Source organism: Electrophorus electricus, chromosome 18 (genome assembly GCF_013358815.1).
Source record: "Electrophorus electricus isolate fEleEle1 chromosome 18, fEleEle1.pri, whole genome shotgun sequence".
Lineage (NCBI taxonomy): Eukaryota > Metazoa > Chordata > Actinopteri > Gymnotiformes > Gymnotidae > Electrophorus > Electrophorus electricus.
In genome coordinates this window covers 12183040-12210211 of record NC_049552.1, presented here as the reverse complement: position 1 = coordinate 12210211, position 27172 = coordinate 12183040, and the positions used below count along the sequence as shown (strand labels likewise).

General features: G+C 43.2%; 3 protein-coding genes across 3 annotated transcripts; 2 read left to right on the top strand and 1 right to left on the bottom strand.

Annotated features, from left to right (window-relative positions):
* The first annotated feature begins 817 nt into the window (after positions 1 to 817).
* crlf1a (cytokine receptor-like factor 1a) lies at positions 818 to 16930 on the top strand. Its single transcript, XM_035536425.1, has 8 exons — positions 818 to 1153; positions 3395 to 3673; positions 5962 to 6091; positions 6637 to 6806; positions 8127 to 8284; positions 11806 to 11974; positions 12772 to 12953; positions 13882 to 16930. Exons 1-8 carry the CDS (start codon positions 1099 to 1101, stop codon positions 13903 to 13905), a joined length of 1167 nt encoding a protein of 388 aa, XP_035392318.1. The 5' UTR covers positions 818 to 1098; the 3' UTR covers positions 13906 to 16930.
* Positions 16931 to 17000: 70 nt separating this feature from the next.
* On the top strand, positions 17001 to 20650 carry odf3l2a (outer dense fiber of sperm tails 3-like 2a). Its single transcript, XM_027021063.2, has 4 exons — positions 17001 to 17323; positions 18873 to 18983; positions 19517 to 19630; positions 20163 to 20650. The coding sequence occupies exons 1-4, from the start codon at positions 17275 to 17277 to the stop codon at positions 20648 to 20650; spliced, it is 762 nt and encodes a 253-aa protein (XP_026876864.1). The 5' UTR covers positions 17001 to 17274.
* Positions 20651 to 22187: 1537 nt separating this feature from the next.
* ebi3 (Epstein-Barr virus induced 3) lies at positions 22188 to 24254 on the bottom strand. Its single transcript, XM_027021060.2, has 6 exons — positions 24058 to 24254; positions 23721 to 23924; positions 23504 to 23621; positions 23233 to 23411; positions 22766 to 22923; positions 22188 to 22610 (listed from the first exon to the last, which is right to left on the bottom strand). Exons 1-6 carry the CDS (start codon positions 24248 to 24250, stop codon positions 22461 to 22463), a joined length of 1002 nt encoding a protein of 333 aa, XP_026876861.2. The 5' UTR covers positions 24251 to 24254; the 3' UTR covers positions 22188 to 22460.
* Between the last annotated feature and the right edge of the window lie 2918 nt (positions 24255 to 27172).

The window sequence follows — 27172 nt, the reverse complement described above, 5'->3', positions numbered from 1 at the left end:
CTGTAAATACTCAGCAGGGAAAAGCGCGTATGTGTGTGTGTGTGTGTGTGTGTGTGTGTGTGTGTGTGTGTGCGCGCGCGTGTGTGAAGGAGGGTATCTGATTGTCCAGAGTCCAGCCGATTCATTCATGTGAATGACTTCACTTTTCCCTGAAGACCGTTAACTCTGTGAGACATATATTGTCCTTGGTCCCATTCATGGCCCTGCAATAGCAGATTTTTTTATTTGCGCATACAGTGGATAATTAACTGGAAAGGAAATCCACTCACTCATTTACCAGACATCAGCCTGCATGTGATGAGCGGTAAATGTAGCCTTAAACAAGAGGCTCCTCTGCAGTAGATAATGCACACCATTGTAGCTTGCTGACCCCTAGACGAACCAGGCGTCATGGTTGTATCAGCAGCAACACTCTCACTGGGTGAGTGGGTGAGTCAATGGTCTCCCACCACAGAGTACCCATGGCCATTATTAGTCAAACGGTGGCCATCTCCGCTTCATAGGCTGATTTGACAGATTTTTTAAAAAGAGGATATATTTTGCGTCTTGTGTTCATATATTTATTTTACTTTTCTTTCTAACTATTCTGTTTTGGTTGAAATTGCGTCAGTAATGTGGTGTTAACTTCAGTAAGACAGAGTAAGTAATGAGCTGAGGGTGTGTGTGTGTGTGTGTGTGTGTGTGTGTGTGTGTGTGTGTGTGTGTGTGTGTGTGTGCTGGTGGGGGGGGATAGGGGAGGGTGGGGGGGGGCTGGAATTGAGTGGGTAGAAAGGGGAGGAGCGTGAAAAGTATAAACTTGGATGCGTTTAGCTGCGCTGAGGCTCAGCACGCTAAAACGATGACAAAACTGGACGAAGAAGACGAATGCACCGCCAGATCGCTGCGAAGGGCGGCAGATATTCTTTGAAATCGGGTTACTCTTGATTTCTGGAACATCCCGGCTGCGAAATAGCCCAAAGGAGCCAGTTGCATCAGTAGATCGGGGAAGCAAGTCGTTGCCCGCAGACAGCTTTCCAGGCGCGTGTGAACTACTTACCGAGAAGAAGAACAGGGTTTAAAATAAGGGGGGATACAAAAACGACAAACGCGTACCGTAACATGATCACGTTATTGCTTTTCCTGCTGAGTGCTCCCGGTGTGCTGTCCTCGAACCGTGAGTATGATTTGCATGCATTCTCGAGTCAGTGCTTTATCGATTGCACCCTCCCCAAACTTGCTCAGCCTGTTAAGATACCACGTTCATTTTTGTTTAGAGTGTGTGTGTGTGTGTGTGTGTGTGTGTGTGTGTATGTGTATATATGTGTGTATGTGTGTGTGCGTGTGTGTGTATATATATATATATATATATATATATATATATATATATATATATATATATATATATATATATATATATATATATATATATATATATATATATATAGAGTAAGACAGTTTCACATCAAATATAAAATTAGTCAGAAGGACATGAGGCTCAGAGATAATGTAGTCTAATAGTTGCCTTAGACAAAGAGCAAGAAGTGGAATTTCAATCTCAACTCCCACCTTAGTTTCTTTGCATCAGTGAACCTTGTAGTTTCGTGTTGATCATAAGATCACAATCTGGAAAGTGAGTTCTTTATATACATTACAGGTGGATAAACTGCATTAGCAGTTTAAAAATAATGTCTCGTTGTACTGGTGCAAAACGGTAGTAACTTTTGACAAACTGTCCCGGTGTTTAGAATTTCTAGCGGTCAGGCCGTAATTCATATAACACGTAAACTTTGGGGGTTTTATGAACTGTAACAAAACGTTTACACTTTGTGGTGTTTCTTAGATTTGTAGTCAGTGTTTTTGCCAAGGTTATTGAGGGAGTAACGTTATTTAGCCTAATGTTGTCATCCTGTTTTCCATGTGTGGCATGAACTAATCCTAACATAAACAGTTAAAATGCCTTTTCCATCCTGTTTATAATAGCCCCCCCCTGTATTGTTTAAATTACGTCTGCGGGACACAAATTGTTCAGATTAAAAAGGCAAATCAAAGGTAATCTCACCGATCAACCTTCCGTGGCACGCACAGGTGTGGGAGGTAAAAAAAAAAAAAAAGGGAGCGACGGAGCCTAATAACATCCCATCAAGGTTTGGCAGGGTCACACCCTTGTCGCCAGGCGGGGAATTAACAGCACCCCTGCAAAGGCAAATGCGTCCCACGACCCGCCGCGCACGTCAAAGGGGGCTGCGGGCTCCTTTCGCGTTATAGCTTTCTTGCATCTCGGTGTTTGAACAGAAGAGCTTTCGCTGGGCCTCCGTTTAACGTAAACAGAGGTAAACCGGAGAGGCGGGGAACCTTTTAATCCAACAGCGCCGAATGACATCGCCAGCAGGAATGTCGGATCCGGCGCTAATCCAGGGGTTTAGAAGGAGCCTGCCGTGCGTGTTTGCCTTGGTTTGGACTGTCTCCTCACTGATCACAGGAATACGTGGCTTACCTCATGGGACCTTTTCAAAACAGTAGAGATTTTACAGCCCATTTCCTATCCGGACACCTAAAATAAATACGGATAATTGCTGCTGTCGTCAAAGTGTTTAAAGTAAAAGGCCCTTCATGATGACTTGATTTTCGTACCCGGCCGCAGCCTTTACTCAAGTGCCCTTATGACTAATAACGATCCAGCCGCGCCTCGGAGGGCAGAGCCCTGATAATGTGCGGCAACCTTGAGGTAACATACTTGAGATTAAATAGTTACTTTATATGGGATATATTATTCTTGGTGAGAAAATCTATTTGTTGGCCCATATCAAAGAATTATTCAATTATGTGATGTAATATGCCTGTTATTATAGTTAGCTAGTGTAAACATCATGGTGATCAGAATTCTGATGAATTGTACATTTGTATGCAATTACACATTAGTTGTTGACCAGATCTGATTGTGCTGGATCTAGTCATTTTTGTTAGCAATTTGGATCTAGGGTTTTTCATGAAACCTACCGAAAATGTTTCCCCACCCAACTTGAATATTTAATTATAGGTTTCTGGACATATTTTGTATATGGACTCCCTGCCAGATGTAATGTGATTTCAATTTGACATCCAGAAGTCAGCCAGAAGCCTACATGAGTAATGGGTTTTCTTAAGTGCGTTCTGTCTAACCGACAGCCTGCATCAGAAAACTGTAATTTATCAATATGTGTTGCTAGGCATGCAACAAAAACACACAAATAAATAAATAAATATCCAGCATAGTTTCTAGTTGCTTTCCACTTTAGGTTGAGTCATTTTGCTCACCGATACTGCCTGTAGCTTTTCCATTGCCTTCAATGCCTCTGACATTCAATCATAAGCCTACCTGGGAGTGTCTCCTTGCGCTCCACTAATGCGCTCTCTGTGACCCTCCCACCCATCCCAGCAATGGCGAGCATTCATCCCCAGGACCCAGCACTTCTGATGGGCACGAGCGTCATGGCCACATGCACAGTCAGCCCAGAGCTTGACCTGCACGCCAGCTCCCTCTATTGGACACTGAATGGCAAGCGTCTGCCCAGCAGCACCTACAGTGTGCTAAGCCCCACTGCCCTCTGCGTCACGCTGACGGACCTGGCCGGCTCGCGACAGCGTTCTGGCGACAACCTGGTGTGCCACAGCAGCAGCGGACACGTGCTGGCCGGCTCCTGCCTCTACGTGGGCAGTAAGTGCATCTTTGTGTGTGTGTGTGTGTGGCTTGGGGTGGTGTAGAACCATTCAAATTGGCTCCCTGGTCACTGAGCTGTAGTTGCCGCAGTTGTTGCAACGTGTCTGCCTGCCAGAGAGTTCAGAATTGTGTAAGCTCCTTAAGATATGTTGGGGTGTGTGTGTGTGTGTGTGTGTGTGTGTGTGTGTCCATGTTTGTCTCTGAGTTCTGCGAGTCTTTCGGCGCCACCGTTATTTGGCACCTGTGAGGTTTGTTACAGTTGCTGAGTGCACTGTGTAGGTCTGAGCACAGACTCCACGCTTGTCTGGAAAGATGGAGCGATGGCGGCATGGAAAATTCCGAGAGTTGGCATCCTGTGAGACAGGCAGGGAGAGAGAGAGAGAGAGAGAGAGAGAGAGAGAGAGAGAGAGAGAGAGAGAGAGAGAGAGGCATCCGAATGTGAGACAAGCAGGCAAAGAGAGAAAGAGAGGTAGAGGCATCTGAATGTGAGACAGGCAGGCAGAGAGAGAGAGGCATCTGAATGTGAGACAGACATGGAGAGAGACAGAGAGCAGCAGAGCCGTCTGAATGTGAGACAGATGGAGAGAGTGAGAGGGAGAGGCATCTGAATGTGAGACAGGCAGGCAGAGAGAGAGAGAGAGAGAGAGAGAGGCATCCGAATGTGAGACAAGCAGGCAAAGAGAGAAAGAGAGGTAGAGGCATCTGAATGTGAGACAGGCAGGCAGAGAGAGAGAGAGGCATCTGAATGTGAGACAGACATGGAGAGAGACAGAGAGCAGCAGAGCCGTCTGAATGTGAGACAGGTGGAGAGAGTGAGAGGGAGAGGCATCTGAATGTGAGACAGGCAGGCAGAGAGAGAGAGAGAGAGAGAGAGAGAGAGAGAGAGAGGTAGAGGCATCTGAATGTGAGACAGGACAATGTGGAAAAAAGTCATAATGTGAGTGTGTGTGTGTGTGTGTGTGTGTGTCCACTCACTTTTGTCAGAGATGGTGTGTGTCTGTGTATGAAGTACTGAAGTGCCACCTTCCGTTAGGTAGATCTGTCCTTGTCTCTGATGTCTCATCTGCAGTGCATGCTGATCTCTGGCGTGCATGGTGTGTGTGTGTTCTGTAGGGTAGATCTCTCTGCGTCTTTGAGGTCTTGTCTGCGGTGCATGCATGTATGCGTGTGTGTGTGTGTTCCATTAGGTAGCTCCTTCTGAGCCTCTGCAGTCTCGTCTGTGGTGCGTGCGTGTGCCTGTGCGTGTTCCATTAGGTGGATCTCTCTGCATCGCTGTGGTCTCATCTGTGGTGCATGCATGTGTGTGTGTTCCATTAGGTGTTCCTCTGGATCTCCGGTCTCATCTGTGGTGCGTGTGTGTGCCTTGTGTGTGTGTGTGTGTGTGTGTGTGTGTGCCATTATGTAGATTTCTCTGTGTCTCCACAATCTCATCTGTGGTGCATGTGTGTGTATTGTGTATTGTGTGTGTGTGTGTGTGTGTGTGTGTGTGTGTGTGCGCGCGCGCCATTAGGTAGATCTCTCTGTGTCTCCGTGGCCTTGTCTGTGGTACGTGTGTGTGTGTATTGTGTGTGTGTGTATGTGTGTGTGTGTGTGTGCGTGTGTGTATGTGTGTGTGTGTGCGTGTGTGTGTGTATGTGTGTGTGTGTGTGCGTGTGTGTATGTGTGTGTGTGTGTGTGCATGTGTGTATGTGTGTATGTGTGTGTGTGTGTGTGTGTGTGTGTGTGTGTGTGTGTGTATGTATGTGTGTATGTGCGCGTGTGTATGTGTGTGTGTGTGTGTGTGTGTATGTGTGTGTGTGTGTGTGTGTGTGTGTATGTGTGTGTGTGTGTGTGTGTGTGTGTGTGTGTGCTGTTAGGTAGATCTCTCTGTGTCTTTGTAGTGTCCTTTGTGGTGCTTTCTGGCCTCTGTCCATTTCTAACACTTCCACTGCCTGCCTTTTGTTCTCAGTTGAATGGAATCTTGGCACACGTCCTGAAGTTAATCGAGGGTGACAGCCGAAAACACTCATCCGTTGTTGAAAATATTTAAGTTGAGCCATTATTTTCAGACTCTGTATGTTCATTTCCCTCTCATTTCCCGGACGTCTTTTCTTTATACACTTCTGGCTTGGCCGATGTAAATTAGGCTTCAGGGTTGAGCAAGGGTCTCAGTGATGGTTTTCTGAGGGGAAGTCTCTTGTATGCCTCATGAAACCACAAGTGTTGGCAAACTTCAGTTTTGTATGCTAGTTTTGTATGCCTGTGGCATGACTATGTCGTGACATGGTCTGGTTTTGTCTCGCCAGTGCCGCCCGAGAAACCCGTCAACCTTACGTGCTGGTCTAGGAACACGAAAGACCTCACGTGCCAGTGGGCCCCTGGGGGCCAGGGAGAGACCTTCATCAAGACCAGATACACAATGAAGTACAAGCTCAGGCAAGTCCTACGGGTCTTGGTCAGTCTGGGGCTTCTGCACACTACACTAGATCAGAATGTCTACCAAATGTGTAAATGTAAGTTTTAGGTTTAAAAAAGATTTTCATCCAGTCTGTTTCCTAAATGAATTGTATTGTGCTGGCTGAATTGATTTGCTAAGACAGACTGCTTTGAATATTTAGTTCCTGAGCTTTATATTTTCACATATGATGATCTATAAAGAAAACAGAAAACAGTAATGCAGGAAGCACACGTTTATTAATAATCATATTCACCAGGATGCTATAGATGTGTTGTATACATATTCATAAACCAGAAATGATTTATGGAACTTGCCACAAATGAGTTGCATGCTATTGACTTCTCCTCTCTTTTGAGAGGGTACATGATTAATCTTCATTGGTGAGCAATGCTGAGTGAAAATTACTCAAATGAAAGGGAACGTGTCCTGCCAGAATTGTTCACAAGCGAAAGTACATGAAAACTCAAAGTGTTTATTGGTAAAGGTGTCCAAGTCTTGAAGCTGCTGTCATACTCTCCTACAGGTGGTACGGCCAGGAGAAGGTGTGTGAAGATTATGGCACAGGGCAGCCGTACACATGCTACATCCCCCGGGACCTCGCCCTCTTCACGCCCTACGAAATCTGGGTGGAGGCCTCTAACCGGCTGGGAAGCGCCACCTCGGATGTCCTCAACTTGGATATCCTAGACGTGGGTGAGTGCATGAACCCTGACCCCATTCCAGGCATTGCCCCCGGGGCGTTCCCCAGGAGGATGTGAAAAGCCGGGCGGGGGTGGCCCGTGACGAATTGCCCCACTCCCACCCCTCTGACAGCAACCGCCTGGCCCTGGTTCTAACCCCCACCTCCTCGGCTGCTCCCTTGCACTCTCGCACCGCCCGCGGTGAGCTTTTTGTCACAGGAGAATGGACATTTTACGAGCTTTTGCTAATCTGAATACCGCGGTGCGCCTCGGGCTACGCTTAAACACTGATGCACAATGAAACGAAGATGTCGGGCCTGGGAGAGTTCGCGGGACGTTGTTATCTTAGTGTGCCTCCTGACTCGAATCGTGTAAAGAATAGTCGCTCCACTGAGGGCAAATTGGTGTGGAATGGAGGGGTGGTGCTTGGGGAGCCAGACCTGTAGACTGGCTCAGGTTGGCTGGTTAACAGCAGCTGGGGGAAGAGTATGGGTGGTGCTCTAACAACGCCAAAAGGATGACGCACCCACCCCACCCCGAACGCCTCCGCTTAGCTACGGCAAGAACGCACCTAAATATTTTTTTTTTGTCATGTTATCAGCTGCATGTCTTACAGACAAGCAAGTTTCATATCCAGGAAATAAATGTGCAGTACATACAATAGGTTATATATATATATATATATATATATATATATATATATATATATATATATATATATATATATATATATATATACATATATATATATATATATATACATATATATATATATATATATACATATATATATATATATATATATATATATAATATAATACACCACCATTAGATTTGTTGTATTAGCAATGGTATAATGACTATATATACTTATTTCACAGTCTCCTGATTAAGATACAAACAGAAAATACAGGAAATATGTACAGAATATAAAAAACCCACTATTTTCAGAACAAAATGGCTTCTACAGGCAAAAGCCAGTACTTATATTACCTCCCTGAGCACTAAGCACATCTTGAACACTTTTGGGTAGACTGTACTGAGGTTTTGTGAAGTAATCTTTGCTATATTATACCAGGCTTCTTTCAGCACTTCTTAGAGTTCTTCTGTAGAGTTAGGCCTCTTGCTGCTATTGCCCAAGTGTAAGAAGTGTAAGGGGAGTTCACATCAAATACATGCCACTGTAGCCTATAGAATATGATTTTTTTCAGTTACTGCACACACACACACACACACACACACACACACACACACACACACACATATATATATATATTGCCGCATGATCGTTTGTTTTCTCTGCATCAAGTCATGCTTTCCACCTCTCTTGCAGTAACGACAGACCCTCCGCCAGACGTGCAAGTGAGCCGTGTGGGGGACTTGGAGGATCAGCTGACCGTGCGCTGGGGCACGCCACCCGCCCTCAAGGACTTCCTCTTCCAGGCCAAGTACCAGATCCGCTACAGGCTGGAGGACAGCAGCGAGTGGAAGGTAGTGCACTGCTCAGTGCCCGCACGTGCTCACTCATGCTTTTGCTCGCTCTTGTATCCCACCCAGTGACATACTGGCAAATGGAACTTGAACCGAGGACGTTGATGATGTGTCCACTTTTACGTGCATGTTTTGATTTTTGAATCTGTATTTTTTATATGCCAAACTGGTTTTGTGTCTGATGGGGGTGACACGAAGCTCTCTGGCTGGTTCCATTGGGTTCTGGAATAGCAGTCATGTCAGACCTGGGTGATGTGGGTGGTTGAGGGAGTGAGTATCGAGAACGGAGGGGTTTTTTACTGGCTTTTGAGCAGAAATGTAAGAGAGGGGTTCATGATGATATCACATTTAATGGAAGAGGATGTAGATTTATTAGGCAGAAAGAGGATATCCTCCATCTTTTACAGCTGAACTCATGTTTGTTTGGTTTTTTTTGGCCAGAGAGGTAGAGACTCGTCATTCATCCATACTAGTGTAGCTTTTGTGTTAGAGACTCAGTGATACAGAAACATAGGTGGTGCCTAAGGAAGTAGACCACAGGCCTCTGCAATTCAGATGGACCAATTCAAGGACACTTCCCTCCCCAAATAAGTGCGATTGTGTGGATACTAATTAGCAGTTAGTTATTATTAATGCTTTTCTCCAAAGTCGAATACATTAACCTGTTGCAAGGACTATCAACCTAGAAGGTTAGATGTTAGCACAAGGGCACTGTGGTGCTGTGCATGAGAGGGGATTCAGTGAGCCTCTCAGCTACCATTGCCTCAAGTCTTTAAATGGAAATTGATTGGAGGGTGACTAAAAAGAATGAATATTTTAATAATGGATATTTGGCCTCACATAGAGAAGCAAAGAGACCCTCATGTTACAATATCTGAGAGAATCACAAATATTTGTCTTCTGTGTCTCTGTGAATCAAATTACTCAGTGATGGGGACTTCATTTTAACACCCGGGTATGTAAAACTGTCGCCAGGGGTGACAGGAATATCCTGCGGTACTGTTACTGAGGTGTCGTTTTCCTTGGCCACGAGCAGAGATTTATTGCTGTTCCCCTTGTAACCCCCTAATTCCTTAGGCCGGGAATCGGCTATCATCTGAAAAGAATCGTGCTGGGGATTGGACACATTTCTGAGAAGAAGGGAGAAGTTGTTGCTGAGAGCGGCAAACATGTACAGCCTAGAACAGAGTACTTCATCTCAAAACCCTAAAATGGCTTTGCAACAAGTGGAAAGAATTGAAGACGAAATGGTGAAAACTGATACCCCTTTCCCGAGGTTACAAAAATGGCCAAATGGAAAATGTTTAATATAAATCTAAAATGTTTTTAGGCTAAACAGACTGTATTCTCATCACAGGAGTATATTTTGGGCATAGGGCCATTTCTAACAGCATCATAACAATCTGCAGTTCATATAAACAATGTTTTTTGTTAATGGATTTTATACAAATAGCAGCAGCTCAGAGATGTAATTGCAGGGGATTTTAATTGCAGTATGCAGTAATATAGCTGGAATAACTGTGCTAGAAACAATATTCTTAGTCATCTCTAAATAATCTTCAAGAATTCTGGAGGTTTGTGTGAACATTTCAATCCTCAGCAATCTGAGCTTTAGGATATTTTGAATAATGCAGTAGCATAGATGAATACATGATCTGAGTCCACATTTCAGGATTGCTGTATGCTTGGGGCCCCCTGAGTGGTTTACTAGCATTAAAAGATCTGAAGAACCACACAAACATGGAAACCACAATGATATATGATATTGAAAGAATTTTGGATGATGCTGTACTTGCAGTGGTGAAGTTGCAAAACGCGTAACCATAAGGCTGACAGTTAAAAAAAAAAAAGGTCAATGTCCTTTGTCCTTTACACTCCAGTATCCACACTCTTTCACTCTGCTTTGTCACTGCATGGTATGAGGAGATATTGTGGGTTAAGGTTTAGAGAAACATTTACAGCCAGTTTGAACCATTGCACGGTTGTTGTCTTTTATGGAAGAGCTCCTTCCAGACACCATAAAGAGTCTCTCTCACAGTGTTTTCCAGATCCAGCTCTGGAAGGCCACAGAACTACACATTCGAGGTCATTATTTTCCTCTGGTCCAGTCAAGGAAAAGGCTTGATAACTGCCTGATGGATCCATTCAGGTGTTTTCGAGCTGCGAAAAATTACAGCTATGTTGGCGTGGTCCTTTCCAGAGCGGAGTCACAGAACTGAAAGGTGGAGGGAACGCTTCATCCCTGAGGCTTCCCTGGCAAGGATTTCTGTTGGTGCTCACGGTTGTCCGGTTTGTTGGAAATGTCATATCCCGCAGGAACAAAAGACCAAATGGTTCCCAGTCCTGCTGTTGTGGTGATGCAAACCCCTCCGATAAACTAAGGAACGTTCGTGTTCTTCATATGGTTTCGATCAGCATGCAGGTTCTCTCTGGAGCTGGGTAGAGAGTTGGGTTACATTAAACACAACATGCTGCCATTCTTTTTTTTCTCCCCTTATTTTTCTTTCTTTTTAACTTGTCACTGGTCTGCCTGCTTTTCCCACTGTTCCCAAGTCTGTTCCTGCTTTTCCGGCCGTTCCCAAGCCTTTACTTTCTAGGTTCTCCGCGGTGCTGTGGCTTTGCGGACCACACTCTGTTTATCCACTTTGCAGGGATCTGTCAGCAGCTTGAGCAATCGGCCGCTCATGCGTGTTGAGCCGAAGCCTGTTGAGGCTGTTAAAATCGGCGTGCACACCGTATTCCAGTCTTAATGATGGCCCTGTGACGAAATGCAGAGTGATATGTTTGACCACAGTGACTGCAGTCTTCCCGGATGTTTGTTGTTTCCAAATGGAAAAGGGGAGACAAAGGGCCAGAAAGACGGGCGAGTCAGGCTGGAAGGGCTTGAAAATAATTCCCTGGATGGGGGGGGGGGGTAGGCTCCTTATTAGCCGGCTCGGAGGCAAGCAACATTCCTGCATTTCGAACCCATGTTCTTCCCTCCGCTCCAGCGCACACTATTCCAAGGGGAAATTAGCCGGGGCGGAGTCAGCAGGGCTGGCTTGGCTTGTGGCCCTGTGTGTATGCCGTTGGTGCTGTCTTCACCCGTCCAATTACTCAATCTGTTAGAAGTAATAGATAACAGATTTCCTCTCAGGGCAGTGTAGGAGTGTGCCATGAAGAGCCGTGCAAAGCTGAAACGTGGGTCTGTATTGTTTTCTGCCCCTGCCTGGTGTGTGTGTGTGTGTGTGTGGGTGTGTGGGTGTGTGTGGGTGTTGGCTTTTCTCTTCAATTCATGTTGGATCCTCTCCTGGGAGGGAACAGTATGAGGTAGAAGCTGATTATTGTCTCAAGCCTGTGCTAGCTTGCTTGTGGGCTTCTATGCATGGCTTTTTTTCTTTTTTTTTGGAGGGGGGCTGGACAAACAGGCCCTGTCAGTCAAGTGTGCATGTGTGTGGCATCAGTGGGGACCTGTGGTTGTTGTTGTTGTGTTTTTTTGGTTTTTAATGTTGTGCTCTTTGTCTGGATTTCTCTTTCCACAGGTGGTCGACGACATGGGGAACCAGACCTCATGCAGACTAGCTGGGCTGAGACCAGGCACGGTCTACTTTGTCCAGGTACGATGTAATCCAGTGGGCATACTGGGATCTAGGAAGGCTGGCATCTGGAGTGACTGGAGCCACCCAACTGCAGCGTCCACACCACACAGTGGTAGGAGATTCAATGGCTGTAACCACTGTAGGCACACTTTTAAATATCTTTGAAGTGTTTCAAGATAAAATTAATAATTTTTGAACTAACCGTATGGATTCTCTCATATGGTTATAGGAATAAGATGGATTGATTTACCATAGTTGCCATATCCTTTGTTTATGTGCATATTGCATTTATTCACAGGAGTATCCATCACTCAAATGAATAAAGGTGGTTTTAGATCTTTTTAAATAGTTTTCAGATGATTCAGCTCTCAATGCTTTGCTAAACTGATCATTAAAGGAGAAACAAAATAGAAAGGGTGAAAAAATGGCAAGAAATAGATTTTTTAAAAAGCAGTACAGCCCAAGCACTACCCAGCCTTCAACACCCTGGCTCTCCTTGACCGTGTCCCGTGGGCTTTCCCTAATCCTAATCAGAGACACATTCGAGACAGTGCTAAATCCAGCAAGCTAAACCCGCACGTAAAAGAGATTACCCATCCCATACGTCTCTTCCCACTTTGCGGTTCGCCAAGCGCCTGCAAAGAGTATTTGACACAATTGTCTCGAAAGGCTGTTGCTGAAGATTAACAGATTAACTCCTTGCCCTGCTTGTCTTGTTCTGGAACTCGCACGGAACATCTGGAGCAAAGAAATGTCGCTATTTATTTAACGCGAAAGCGGGTTTATTTTTTGTGACAGCTCGTGTTTAGCTGGGCGGCGTAAACCATATTCGGGATAATGATGGGATGAGTCCTCGTTCGTCAACGTCAAACCATGTGTTGATGTGGATGTGATCGTTTGGCCCTACAGAGCGCCTGCTGGCGGGCTCCTGCGACTCCAAGGTGGGCCAGCAGAACTCAACGCTGCGGCGGGACCTGAAGCAGTTCTTCGGCTGGGTGCGCAAGCGGGCTTACGGCTGCGGAGGCATGAGCATCAAACTCTATGACCAGTGGCGCGTCTGGCTGCAAAAATCCCACAAAACCAGAAACCAGGTAGGTGTGGCCACTCAAATTTCACACGGCCTTTTGACTCACTTTTACTTAAATCGGCTCAACCCAAACACATTTTCAGTTTTAAATCCAGCACAACTGCAGTGAGCTTTTCAGTTGCTCTGTGGACCAAAGACAGTCATTTCCAGCTGTGTCTGCTGAATTGAAACTGTGACCACAGGCATATGTTGGGCTGTCTAACCTCAACCTTGTGGGGTTTTGTTGTTTTCTTCCCAAACGCTTCCTCCTGGTCCCAGTAAAGTGACTATTGTTCTGTTATTGCAAGAAACACCAAAACAATTTTTTTTTTAAATGTTGGGTTTTTCCACTATAAATATCATGTAATTATTTTACAGGATGTCTAATACCTAGATGAGTACAGGGTGTCTAATACCTAGATGAGGCAGTAAAATCTTTGGTTTTCAGTTTCTGTAATAATTCTAATATGTCAAAATTGGCCAAAAGCTGTCAGATTTCCCTTTGCAAGGAGATATGCGTAATAAGAATGTGTAATAAGGCAAAGTGCACACAATGACAGCAGTGTAGATGACCTCTGAGGAGCAGAGGAAATCTCCACCTGTGCTCAGCAGTTTGGTCTGTGCTGGTTCTGTGTTTGGGTGAGTGCAAGGCTTGTCTTGAAGTGCCTTAGCTGAACACATCCAGGAACACAACCAGCTGGCTGCTAGGCCCCTTCCAAGCTCAGGCCTGGGCGATGACTCTTAGAAGACTCTCGTCACCCCTTCCAGTACAGCACGAAACTATCCAGATACAAGGAACCCTTGCATTAATTACACCGCCCAGATATAAAGCACACCGGTGCATACTTTTTACGCTAATGTTGCGTATTAACACGTGTTAACAAGCTCGTCAGTCTGAACACGTAATTGGCCTGTCGACTTTGTTTGATGGCAATCATTTTCTCTGCTTTCAGGTTCTACAAGGGGATAAATTATAGCACGTCGCTCCTGGCGACCGGAACGCTTGATGTAAAACGAGTGCCGCGGAAAGGCCGACTTATTTTTCCAAGCTAGCTGGAAGTCACACTGCACCTGGACTCGGAGAGGAGGAATGGTCGAACAGTCGAAAAACGGCAAGCAGGCAGTCCTCTGAACACTGCTTAAATCTGTGCCTTTTACCCTGTCCTTCAAATGCCTTTTACATTACCAGAAAAGTCTTGAATGACAATAGCGATGACTACCCCGTAGAGGACACCTTGGAGGGAACCGCTCAGCGGAGATCTTGACCTCTCGGAGACCCCGGGGAGCAGCTCCTGGAAAGGCTGTAATTTGCACATTCGCTCCACATGTGGCAGAGCACGGTGGGAGCTCAGCTGCCATTCAACTCGTTTCTGCAGTTTGTTTCCATGACGTTTGGTAAAAACGGGTTCTTCTTGACGCCACGTTCGTCTGAACCGTGTGAATGAGAGGGTTCTCCGAACGGACAAGCGGAATATTCCAGGATGTGGTTTGCCAAAGATTTTATACAACTTGAGGAATAGCCTTGAAGAGTGTCCAATCCTACCAAAGATACTATTCAGGTGTTCCATTCCAGACTGTTTCAGTTTAACATAGCCATCATCTGTGACTGCTCCCTAGCTGTTTAAGTACAAGTCTTGACAAGAATACCTCACAGTGAACAAAAGAAAATTTAGGTCAACAAATTCAACACAATTCTTTTAAGTTCATCACAACTAAGCATTTAAAATGAGCTGAGTTAAGAAAAACTCATCAGTTACACCCAGAGAGAATATGTTCAATTCATTTCAGACAAGGTGAAGCAACATTTTAACACTTTTTACCATGCACAGAACCTCACCAAGCACAAATAGCAAAACACTCTTCAAATTCATCCAATTTCTCTTTTAGAACAGAATGAGGTATCGACTTTATGGATTAAAATGGCATTTAATGATTCCTTTTCCCTCCTCACTAAACCATGGCAGTTTTGCTGGTTTTGTCATAACAAGACTCGAGATAAAATCTTGAAGCATTAGCTACAGTGTTTACATTCACAAATGCAGGACCAGCGTAGAAGAGTGGCCAGAAGTAACAGTGTCACGGTTGTTGATTCAAAAGCAGACCTGCCAAGCACAAGTGGCCATTACACTCATTGTTTCTCCGTCTTGCTGAAGCAGTTGGATTTCCAGGACTGTAATTGCAACATGGAAACGTATGAAAATAATTGTATTTACAATTGTACTGCTTTTATTTTTGTACTGAATTGTAGCACCATATTTAAAAAAAATGTAAAGTTATGTTTCTGTCTCTTAAGTTATAAGTAATTAGTATATAATATTATTGACCGAATTATTAAACTGCAATATTGAATATAAAATCATCTTCTGAGAATACAGAGACAACATTTAATGTTCCTTTATGGGTAATGCCAGACAACTATTTGATCCAATAACTTGAATGTGGTCTTGTGGTAGAACATAAGCCCATTGTAAAACCACCCAGAAATTACATGTCTCTAGGCATTTCAGGAGGTTGCAAAAACAGAAGGGGTGTAAACTGAAAGGAAAACCCATTTCTCCTCTCTACAGGGAGAAGATTAATGTGTGTGAGGGAGGCTGCATGATGAAATTAGTTCTCCCTCTTACTAGTTTCCTCCACGGTCAGTATTTCACAGCACCCCTCAAGTGACACTCTAAAGGAATGGGACATTTAAAAAAAAAAACTTGGAAATAGTGACTGTGGTGTAGTGGTTTCCAGCGAGATTTCTTCTGTAACTGCACACCCAGCGTGGCGGTCACTCTGCTGACTCTTGGTTAATGTGGGGATCAGGTTTAATTTCTACACCGCAATTTAGTAAATACAGTCTCAAAGAGCAGGAATGACCTCGGAATCTTTCAGGTCACAGATCAGCATTGCATATCAGTTTACACATATATTTTGTATATTACATGTGTCTAATTGCCTGCCAGCGATACAGCTGGCTTAAAGATACAGCTCACCCAAAGATGTTGATTTTGCTAATAGTAAGATAGAAACTAGCATCAGAGAGATAGCATTATTCAAATGAACTCACACTTAGATAAACTATAATAAGCCTATTAATTTACTGCCCTTTAAAGCTGCATAATTGGGCGTTCTATTCAGACAGGGTGGAATTTCACTACCGCAGGTCACTGTTACATCCTCATGCAGAAGAGCTGAATGATGGCCTTGGGGTGCATTTCAGCAGTGCATTTATGTTTTTTCAGCACCAGGGCAATGCTGCTTGGTCAGAAACGGTTGCATTGCTCAGCCGAAGGGTCAGGTTGTCCACAGGCCCCTTTGATTGTGCCTACAGGTCTAAAGCAGGTTAATATTTAATGCACCACTCGGAACGGTCCTCTCTCTCCATGGCTACTAAACTCATGCTCTAGTGCCGGTTTTCATAAATTGCTCGGCACCGTCCCTCAGTCATTTTGGATGTTTCCTAAGGAACTGGTGTTCTAACTGACTCGACCAATATGTGGTATAGCTTAAGTAACAACTAGACCAGATTCTGGGCCATGAATGAAGTTACATCAGAGGTAGACAGAGAGACAGATATACAGGCTTGATCTGGGAGGTTGTCAAGGTTTTTCATTCGAAACTGCTTTGAGGCTTGTAGAGGTGTGTGTCCAGAAACTGTCAAAGTAATCATATATGTAACATAATGAAAAGATTGTTTTTCATAAAGAGAAGTATTTCTTATGAATAGAAGTGAGGAAAAACATGATGATAATGAATTGATTATTAGTGTTTTTAGTTTTAATGTGAGTTCTGGCTCTCCAGGCGAATCACTCTCCCCTGTCAAAAAACTACTATGGGGTTAAGTGTTCACTCAGTGGAATATAACAGAATGCAGAGTAAGACACCAGAAATACACAGGGGACCTATAACGTTTGACCTGTTCGTGTCTACAAAAAGTCTACAAGACAATTTGTGAATTTGTGAATTTCTTCTATGTATGCAGAAAAAAAATAAAGAATTAAAAATGTATATTCTGTATATATCAGAAATCAAAATGCTTGAATTTATTAAACTCATATATTTTACTTCCTTTTACAAAGGATGTTTAGAATTACAATTCACAGGAAATGGCCTAGCTGAAAGTCTGTAACACTACATGGCTACCAAGCTATCGATGCATATTTGAAATCCTGCAAGGCAGAAAGATGTAATTCTGGATGCATTCGCTGTGGAGACGAGGATAACGTTTCAGGGCCGTGTAACGTCATCTATAATTCACAGTGAAGTTGTTCTTTCGCTGCGTGTGTCACTGAGTGCTCAACCTGTGCCGGACCCGGACCGGGGAGCAGTGACCGAGCGCGCGCCTAGCTCACGAGCGTTCCATGGCTGAGGTGGCGAGAAAGCGGCCTCTCATAGCTGCCAGGGTGACGGGTGAGTTCCACAGCTGTGCAAAATGAAGCGTCTCCTTACGTTTGCTTTCGGAGGCACAGAGATTTGAAAAAGAGAAGGTGTACAGCGGTTTAAAAAAAAAAAAAAGTGTATGCAATGGTTTTGTTGACCTGAAAGTAGATCTGTCCGCGTGAAAACAAAGAAACCAAAGACGCTATTAAAAGGATTCCACTGGAACACCTGCTCTGCTAAAGTTCCTACGTAAATAAAAAGTGAGCCTTTTAACGGCAGTATGAAATTTCACTAGGTAGTAAAATTTATATGATTTTGAATGAAACTTTTTACAGCTGTGGTTTCAGGGCTTCAAAAATGTTCTGCATGTGTGAACTAAGGTGGTCTGTGAAACTTTGGACAATACCTTTAAGCTATCATACAAAAGCACCAACACATGTTAACAAAAACTTATTCTTAGTGAAAATCAGACATTACTCTGAAAATGACAAAAAAAAAAAAAAAGATAAACGATTGTTTTTTAATTGTTTTTGGCATTGTTTTGGTTATTATGTATATATAAAAGTCTATTAAATGTCTCTAATAAATGAGTAATAAATGTTTATATAGATGTCCCCAATAAATGAGTAATACATGTCTATATAAATCTATATAAATGTCTAATATGCATCTCTCTCTCTCTCTCTCTCTCTCTCTCTCTCTCTCTCTCTTACTCTCTCTCTCTTAGAAACACTGTATAAAGATTACAGCACATCTGTTTCCATGCACTTTTTCTGTACCTTCATCAGTGGTCAGTTTCTGACCACAGTTAGTTTGAGGCTAGTTTGAGAGGCATACAATGCTCAGTCTATCACTAACACTGCATATACTAAAACCAACACAGCAGCTACACTGTCACTGTGTTGAGAATGCTCCATCAACCAATACCTGAAGCCAACATTTGGTTTATGGTCTGATTGGTTAAGGACTAAAGGATGTTGGCTAACATTAATTGTCAACTGATATAGTCTCTAATTGTACACTTACCAAAATGTTTCTACTTAAAGTTTCTAATAAAGTGATAAAGTGGGTGGTGAGCGTATAAATATACATATAGTACAAGTCAAAAGTTTGGACATGCTTACTCTTTGTTCATTTTTAATATATTCTACATTTTAGAAAAGCATTGGTGGTATAAAAACCACAAAATAACACAGATGCTGTGTTAAATACGTAGCCTTGACTCTTAGATTTTAGATTCTTCAAAGTCACCACCATTTTCTGTGATGATAGCCCTGCAGAGTCTTGGTATTCTCTTAACCAGCTTCATTCTGTAAATCAATTCATATGTAGGCTACCATCATTCACTATTTATAATGGTCTTAGAAAAAAATGTAAGCCTAAAGCATTAGATTTAAATTCCTGTAGACTGTAAAAACCATAAATATAACTATTATTTTTATATTCACATGTAAATATGTTGCAGTTGTACTGAATTATATCTCAAATGGATATATTATCTATTTTTATCATTATCTATTTAATCTTCTGCTTCTAACCTTCTGGGAGTATAATTCCAATTGTGTCTTTTTGGATTCAGGGCCTGGACCGGGGCGGTATGTTCTTCCCCCAACCATCGGCTACGTGAACCACGACTACACCAAGCCCAGCAGTCCGGCGTATTCCTTCCACAGCCGCTTGAGCAGCAACAGTGAGTGCCGCCTGGGCCCGTGCTCTCTGCCGAGCTGCTCTGTTTATGCACGGCTGAGCTGAGAGCCCCCAGCCCTTCGTGCACACGAGGCCTGGTCGGACTTTGTCTGTGTCAACCGTGGAGATGTATTACAGAGCCGGCAGGGCATTCGATATCTAAACTATAGTCACATCCCTGCTTTTAATAGGGATTGTTGCAACCGTCCATTATAAACCAGGTTTATGTTATGTGGTAGGATGAGAGGATGACAGTGATTGTAATATGGGGAAATATGTGAGACACAGATGTCCTTTCTCAGGCCTTCTACACATACCATGCATGTTCAATGTCATAAAAAATAATGATACTACATACATACAGTATTATGTAGTAATAATGATACTACATTTTGATTAAAGGAAGAGTGCCTGCCCAGCAACAGCAAAAAGCCAAAAGGTCATTTCCAGCCAGTCATGAGATACGTCACCTTTTTTTCTGTATGAGCTATTTTTTGGACTATGATGTGACATTCTTTTCCTCTGTGTTCTACATAGTGGTATCTGTAGACTCCAGTCCTGGCCCTCTGTATCATGTGGATTCTAAAATCACTCGCTTTGGACGAGACGGCATTCCATCTTACTCCATGCTGGGCAGGAAGAAGCTCGGGGGTAAGCAATGCTGCCGTTGGATGACTATATAATGCATTTTCATTTTGAACTTTAGAGAAACCACAGTAACCAAAGTTTTTCTAAGCAATTTTTTTTTTTTTAGCTAAACTGTCTTTACATTGTTAAAGTAGTTTATCTGAGAAAAAAAGTAAGTAAACTTTCCTGGGCTCTGAAAAAAAGTAACTAAAATGTTCAGGATAGTCTAAATAACTTAATCCATTAGGAAACTTCTCTACAATGAGGTGGCCCTTCTCTGTATGCAAATTATTTTGCTAATTGCGTGTATGCAGAACACAGAATCGTAAGATAAGCCACCAATGTTTGAGAGGGAGGGGCTTTAGGTTTGGATAGAGGGCGTGGCATTGAAGAATGGGGCCTCCAATAGCGAAGTCTAGTTGGACTTAGCAAAAACTGTAACATTAATTACGGCAGCTTTAAACTCCTCATGCCTTCGTTTTATCCTTGTTCATAAATGTAAATAGAAAGGAAGCAATGCTGAGAGGAGTAATAAATCTGCTACTGTGTTCTATAGCTGAGACCTTCCAAACTCCTGGTCCAGGAGCCTACAGTCCAGAGAAGGTCCCCCTGTTGAACAACCACCGCCAGCCGCCCTCCTACACCATGGCCTTCCGCACCCGCTACCGCTGCACGGACCCGGTGCCTGCCCCCAACCGCTACACCCTCCCCAACCTTATGGGCTCGCGTGTGCCCAACAAGTGCTCCAGCGCAAGCTACTCCATGCTGGCACGCAGGAAACCCGGAGGGCCGTCAGAGGACCTGGCCCTGACGCCTGGCCCAGGGCACTACAACAGTACGGACCCCAGTGTCTATCTGTGCCGGCAGCCGTCTTTCTCCATCCAGAGCCGCCACAGCATCCCCACCGACACCATGTGGACGCCTGGCCCGGGAACTCACAGCCCGGAGAGGGTCACGGCGCACCTGCCTCGGCCGCCGTCTTTCTCGCTGGGAGTTCGGCACACAGAGTTTGTCACACCACTTGTTGTAGATGTCATTGACTGAAAGGGTCTCCTGAAGTCTTTCGTAGACACTCCTGGATTGAGCATCTATTTTCTTTAACTGCCCCGACATTTATGTTGGAGAGCAAGTCACTGGAGAGCAAGTCTATGCTACTTTAGTTTTTGTTTGTATTTTGAAATTTAAACTTGTATTTTAATCTCTGGTTAGTTTATTTTACAAAGCAAATTAAAACATTGCTCTCCAACAAATCTAGTTTTCTTACAGTGCATCCTGAAAGTATTCACAGCGATTCACTTTTTCCACATTTTGTTATGTTACAGCCTTATTCCAAAATGGATTAAATTAATTTTTTCCCTCAAAATTCTACACACAATACCCCATAATGACAAAAATGGAAGAACCAGGACTCTTCCTAGAGCTGGCCGCCTGGCCAATCTGAGTGATCGGGGTAGAATGGCCTTAGTCAGGGAGGTGACCAAGAACCTAAGGGTCGCTCTGACAGAGCTTCAGCGTTGCTCTTTGGAGAGAGGAGAACCTTCCAGAAGGACAACCATTTCTGCAGCACTCCACCAATCGGGCCTGTATGATAGAGTGGCCAGACCGACCCACTCCTCAGTAAAAGGCACAAGACAGCCCGCTTGCTAAAAGGCACCTGAAGGACTCTCAGACCATGAGAAACACAATTCTCTGGCCTGATGAAACAAAGATTGAACTCTTTGGCCTAAATGCCAAGCGTCATGTCTGGAGGAAACCAGGCACCACTCATCACCTAGTCAATACCATCCCTACAGTGAAGCATGGTGGTGGCAGCATCATGCTGTGGGGTTGTTTTTTGGCAGCAGGAACTGGGAGACTAGTCAGGGTTGAGGGAAAGCTGAATGCAGCAATGTACAGGGACATCCTTGAAGAAAACCTGCTCCAGAGTGCTCTGGACCTCAGACTGAGGCAAAGGTTAATCTTCCAACAGGACAATGACCCTAAGATAACAAAGGAGTGGCTTCGGGACAACTCTGTGAATGTTCTTGAGTGGCCCAGCCAGAGCCCAGACTTAAACCTGATTGAACAGCTCTGATGGAACTTGACAGGTTCTGCAAGAAGAATGTGAGAAACTGCCAAAAAACAGGTGTGCCAAGCTTCTAGCATCATATTCAAAAAGACTTGAGGCTGTAATTGCTGCCAAAGGTGCTTTAACAAAGTATTGAGCAAAGGCTGTGAATACTTATGTAGATGTAATTTTTTTTTTTGGCTTTTTCTTTTTAATAAATTTGCAACAATTCCAAACAAACTTTTTCCACTTTGTCATTATGGGGTATTGTGTGTAGAATTTTGAGGGGAAAAATGAATTTAATCAATTTTGGAATAAGGCTGTAACATAACAAAATGTAGAAAAAGTGAAGCACTGTGAATACTTTCCAGATGCACTGTATACCTTCAGGTTTAAAACTAACCTTTATGAATGAGATCTGTTGCATTATGATTTATACTTTTAGACTTTGGCTGATTATAATAATAGGCAAGCAAATATCATCTATATATTTTTATTTGTTTATTTCAAAATATACAGATGGCATGTAATATCTTGATATTGCAATTGTTATTAAATCTTTAGATTATGCAAACTGGCTTTCACTTTTACACACTCTATGTGTTCAATTGGATCTTTCCATGTCCATACTGCATCAGCTCATGCAGTGTCCTCTTTGGTTCTACCTATGGCGTGTTTTATCAAAGAACCAAAGAGGACACTGCATGAGTTTATGCAGTATGGACATGGAAAGATTCAACTGAACACATACTGTGTGTAAAAGTGAAAGCCAATGCGCCAAGCTGTACGTTTAGGCGGCCATGCAGGTCAGCTGGTGGGTAGAGTTATGGTCACGGGGTCACTCCATTCGCTGCTCTGCCCTTGTCCCATGAAGTCCATGGCAGATACTTGGATATGATAGGTCCGCCCTGGTACAAGCCCACTCCGAACCATGCTGAGTGACTCGTACGGTCCCATCTGGAATGTTATTAATTAAATAAAAGCTAATTGTGGGGAGTTAAGAATTTGAACACGACTTATTATTTTATATCCAAAACAGTTAAGTAGCATTTATTCATTCATTAGCACTATTGATATCTTTTACTTGGCATTTGAGTAAGCGGTTGACTCACAATGCTGGCTGTTTTACGTTTGTCCCATTGAAACTGCACTTTGTACTTCAGGGTGAAGTTCACAGGGTCTGGCCAACTGGGTGGAGGAGCCCACTGCACGTGGAGCTTCCTGCCTGGCTGTAACGTCACCTTCACGTTAACGGGAGGGTCAGGCTTCACTGCAGGCCATTCAGGAAAGAAATAACGCTTAACTTGCAAAAGTCCAGTTGTGAGAAGATATTCCTGAAGGAACACGTATAGCAGAAATGTTAACATAGCCACCAGTTAGAGGAGGTGGGGAAGCCATGATCCTACTACCACTCATTCATTATTACACAGCACAGACCGTTATTGGTGAAGACTTCCTTTAATGAAGTTACGTTGCACTTGTATCAAAAACTGAAACATTCTGTTCAGAAGGTTGAGAGTTAACGTTAAAAGATATACCAACATAACTGAGGTATTAAGACTGAATAATAGGATCTTACTGATGTCGTCTATTAGGATAGGCAGGATGCGTGTTGCACTCCCGAGGGCATTGACAGCTGTGATGTTAACCAAGTGGGGCACTGTTGCATATAGTTCTAGCTCTTCTAGAATGCACTGTTGGTCCTGGTCACTCTCTCTCCGGCACGAATGGACAAGTGGTTGCTCAGTTCTAGGATACCTATCAAACATGAACCTACAAATCAAATATTCAGTGGTTTTACAGTTTTGTCAACAGCTAGTGAAGTGGACAGCTGTGATTTCATATGATACCAGTAGGTGGCGATGTAATATGTTGGCAGAATAGGGTCTGGTGTCTGAGTCCAGGAGCACACTGCTTTGAGGGGATAACTAGGAGACCAGCACTGCACCACTGGTGGTGAGGGAGCATCTGTATGAGAGGACATCAAGGAACACAGACGCATCTATGGAGCATCTCACATTTTATAAGCTGCAGAGACTCATTGTATAACACCGCTTTTGTACTCACAGCCCATCCACAAATGTAGTGTTTCAATGTGACCTCCGTTTGGACTGTGGCATGTGTAGATGCCTTGATCTTCCAGACTGGTGTTGTGTAAGTGCAGAACCGGGCCTGAGACCAGCATCGATCCGTTTACCCTCCACTCTGTCCCTTTGGTCATTCCGTCCCCACATGGTAACTTGACAGACGAACCTATAGCCACATAAATCCCTGAACCAGAAGAGAAACCAGAAGAGGATTTACTGAAAACAGACGAGTAAATAATGAAGCAATGCAAGGTGACTGGTGCGAACAGAGACAGACATGGCCACTGGCCCTTCAATGCTTCCAAAATAACTCTTACCCCTTGAGATTGGTTTTGGTGGGTGAGTAGAGGTGTCTTCACAGCAAAGTTGACTGAAGAAAGCAGCAACTGCAAGAGCCCATAAACCGGTTTTCAAGCACATTGTGAAAGCAGGAGCAAACAAGTATTCTGGTAAACCGAACCCTCCAAGACAAGAGTTCACACTAACTGCTGATCCTGTTTTGTTAATCATTACATAGTAAGTACATTGACAAAAGTGGTTCAACGAGAGAACATTTTTTTTAATGTGTTTATTATGAATGTATTACTAATGTAATACACTTTTTAGTCATTAATCCCTGGTAATGGAGCTTTTGGTATACTTAGCATACCAAAAACTAACATATAAGGTAATATCATATATAAGTCTTGTCACCTTCTGGGTTGTTGCTGTTCTCTGAGTAGATTGCACAGATAGTTAAATCCATCCAGTGCAGTGAATATAATGCCCTGCGTTTGCCTTATCAGCATTTGGGAAGATGCTTTTATCCCAGCTGGCATATGTATCTTTATTAGTATTGTGAATTGATCTTGTGGCTTGGTGATACCAACAACTTTCTCTAGCCGCTCTTCCAGGTGAGCGACAGGACCTCAGATGTAAGTTTTGGTTTGCAAGTAATTTTGCAAGACATTCTTACTACAACCCAATTTAAACTCACAAGGACATGGACACGCGTGCACACACGTGCGCGCACACACACTCAAACACGCACGCATGCAAACACACACACGCACGCAAACACACACACACTAACACACACATACACACACACAATGCTTGGGTAAGTTTATTTGAGACTGCTTATGATAATGACATTTTTGCTGTATTTATGGTCAAGTACATTATGCATGCTATACATTCTTCTTTGTGTGTGTTTACTATTTGTTGAAAAACTGGTTCTAGATCTCTTCAAAACAACAAATAATTTTATTAGATAGTTCAGCTGCAAAAGCTCCGGTCTTGGATGACGTTAAGTGGAAATCTACAACACCATACAAACAACCACATTGAAAATAATCCAGACTCCAAAGTTGAACTAATTCTTTAAGGGTGTACTGCATGAACAGCAAATTAATAAGCATAATATTTGATTTGCTGATTTCCTATAAGGCTTAAATTCACAGACAGAAGCAGTTTCAGAGACTGATGGTAAATATTATGTTTTTCACAGTCCAATTGCTATGTTTACAGTATTCCATATACTCCCATATCTCCTAACTCCTGCGTAGGAAAGAGTTGCTCATTTATTGTGACACATTGCTAAGTGTTACTAAGGCTTTCTGCAAAGAGCAACATGCTTGTATGTTTATCAATTTCACAGGGCTGTTTCGTCTTCTCCAGGCCTGTCTGCATTCCTGAGCAAACACTTCTCTGACAGCAACCATCACAATGCAACCATGGAGATCCTGAACATGTTTTTGCAATCTGAGCCATCAGAAGAAATGTCTGGCTGGGAGACAACTCCTTATCCCTGGGCCTGACAGAACCTAGCTTGGGGCTTCTGGGTATTATAGTTTCTAAGGATCCATAACCAAGCAGAACAGCCGGAAGAGCACTCCGTTCCTGATATATTTCAACGTCTTGGAGGCAAACAAAGCGACCTGTCAGTCAAAATGCAGAACATTTAAATAGAGCAGGATGTTACAAGAGGACCAACAAGTGCGTTTTTGGCATGCTGCCATTGACTTTCTGTTGCTGGCTGTCATGTTTGATGGTGTTTGAAAAGTAAACAAGGGCTACTGATGTGGGCAAAGTTTGTATTTGCTTCATAAATCAAAGCTCATTTGTCACTCTTTTAAGAGTTTCTTGATAGAGCTGGTTAATAGAAGTATTGTAGTCTGAGTGAAAGAAAAAGATCTTACAGAATATATATACACACACACACACACACACACACACACACACACACACACACACACACACACACACACACACACACACACAATCCTCAACCCTGCCCTTTACTGATCACTTTCTGAACACAGGATTGCAAGAATAGAGTTACATATGTCCATTATATATATTTGTGGGGGGTGGGGGAGGGGCATAGACCAAACAGGATCCATGAGCCTTGTTACTCCAGCAGAGCTCATTCCTCAGGCAGGAGATCCTGAGTTCATGTGTCTATGGAGGAGGGTCCAAGCAGAAGCAGATCATGAAGAGAGAGAGTTTAAAGCAAGCAACCACAGAAAGCGAAGGAGACAAAGGTGGGATTCTGTTTGGGCCTTTCTAAAGAGGAGCCCTGCACTAACCATACATCATATGATAGTTATGTTATTGTGAAAATAAGTCAATGAAGCAAGTCTTCCAAATAAATAATTTTTACATCAACTGCTGATAGTGGTTATTTTCTAGTTGGACGTACAGAGATATGTTTTTACTCAACTTAATTTAGATCCTTTTTCTCCTTTGGCACTTTCACTAATGTTTTTTTAAGTATGCTGTTTATCTGGAGTTTGTTTTTTTTTTTTTTTTTAGCTGTTACCAGAAGTACCAGTAAACCCTGAATCATAGTTTCTGGGGCCAAATGACACTAAATCAATAAGGAACATGCTTCATCATAACTTCCTTTTAAATGTCAATCTGTTTGACTCAGTGCACATTCTTTAGTGTTGGATGCTGCCTGTTGATGATGCCAGTAGGGTGTACACCATGTGAACCTTCCTTAATAATAGTGAAATGATGACTCCTCCCAAAATTTAGTTACTCAGAAACTTTGTCATTTCCACAAGATACAGAGACAGGCAAGTAGTATGCCTGGTTTTACAAGTGTGATTTCTCTAGACATAAAAACAAAATTTGTTCCAACAAAGGACACTGGCAAACTAGGTTATGTCTGATGCGCAAGTATCCTGTCATGTTTAGAATATTGCCAGTGTATTTAAAACTTTGGTGCGAACAGCATAACCTAGGAAGAACCCCTATCATAAACAGGATTAAATTACAACAACCCCAACAATGAACTCTAAACTTGGCCACCTTCTAGGATATCTAAGAACCAAGGCTGTCAATATCACGCTAATTACTAACAATGTATCTGACATACACCAGAAAACTACAGAAATTATTTTTTTCGCCACAACCTTTTATGGAAGCACAAATAACAAGAAAAGT

What these genes read in the sequence shown, in the direction of transcription:
- ebi3 (XM_027021060.2), bottom strand. Translation starts at nt 24,250, where the DNA reads ATGATTAACAAAACAGGATCAGCAGTTAGTGTGAACTCTTGTCTTGGA. An exon ending in ACCAAAACCAATCTCAAGGG is followed by an intron (nt 23,925 to 24,057) that starts GTAAGAGTTATT and finishes CTTCTGGTTCAG; the next exon opens with GGATTTATGTGGCTATAGGT. An exon ending in AACGTAAAACAGCCAGCATT is followed by an intron (nt 22,611 to 22,765) that starts GTGAGTCAACCG and finishes ATAACATTCCAG; the next exon opens with ATGGGACCGTACGAGTCACT.
- crlf1a (XM_035536425.1), top strand. Translation starts at nt 1,099, where the DNA reads ATGATCACGTTATTGCTTTTCCTGCTGAGTGCTCCCGGTGTGCTGTCC. An exon ending in CTCCTGCCTCTACGTGGGCA is followed by an intron (nt 3,674 to 5,961) that starts GTAAGTGCATCT and finishes TTGTCTCGCCAG; the next exon opens with TGCCGCCCGAGAAACCCGTC. An exon ending in CTTGGATATCCTAGACGTGG is followed by an intron (nt 6,807 to 8,126) that starts GTGAGTGCATGA and finishes CCTCTCTTGCAG; the next exon opens with TAACGACAGACCCTCCGCCA.
- odf3l2a (XM_027021063.2), top strand. Translation starts at nt 17,275, where the DNA reads ATGGCTGAGGTGGCGAGAAAGCGGCCTCTCATAGCTGCCAGGGTGACG. An exon ending in CATAGCTGCCAGGGTGACGG is followed by an intron (nt 17,324 to 18,872) that starts GTGAGTTCCACA and finishes TTTTGGATTCAG; the next exon opens with GGCCTGGACCGGGGCGGTAT. An exon ending in CAGCCGCTTGAGCAGCAACA is followed by an intron (nt 18,984 to 19,516) that starts GTGAGTGCCGCC and finishes TGTTCTACATAG; the next exon opens with TGGTATCTGTAGACTCCAGT.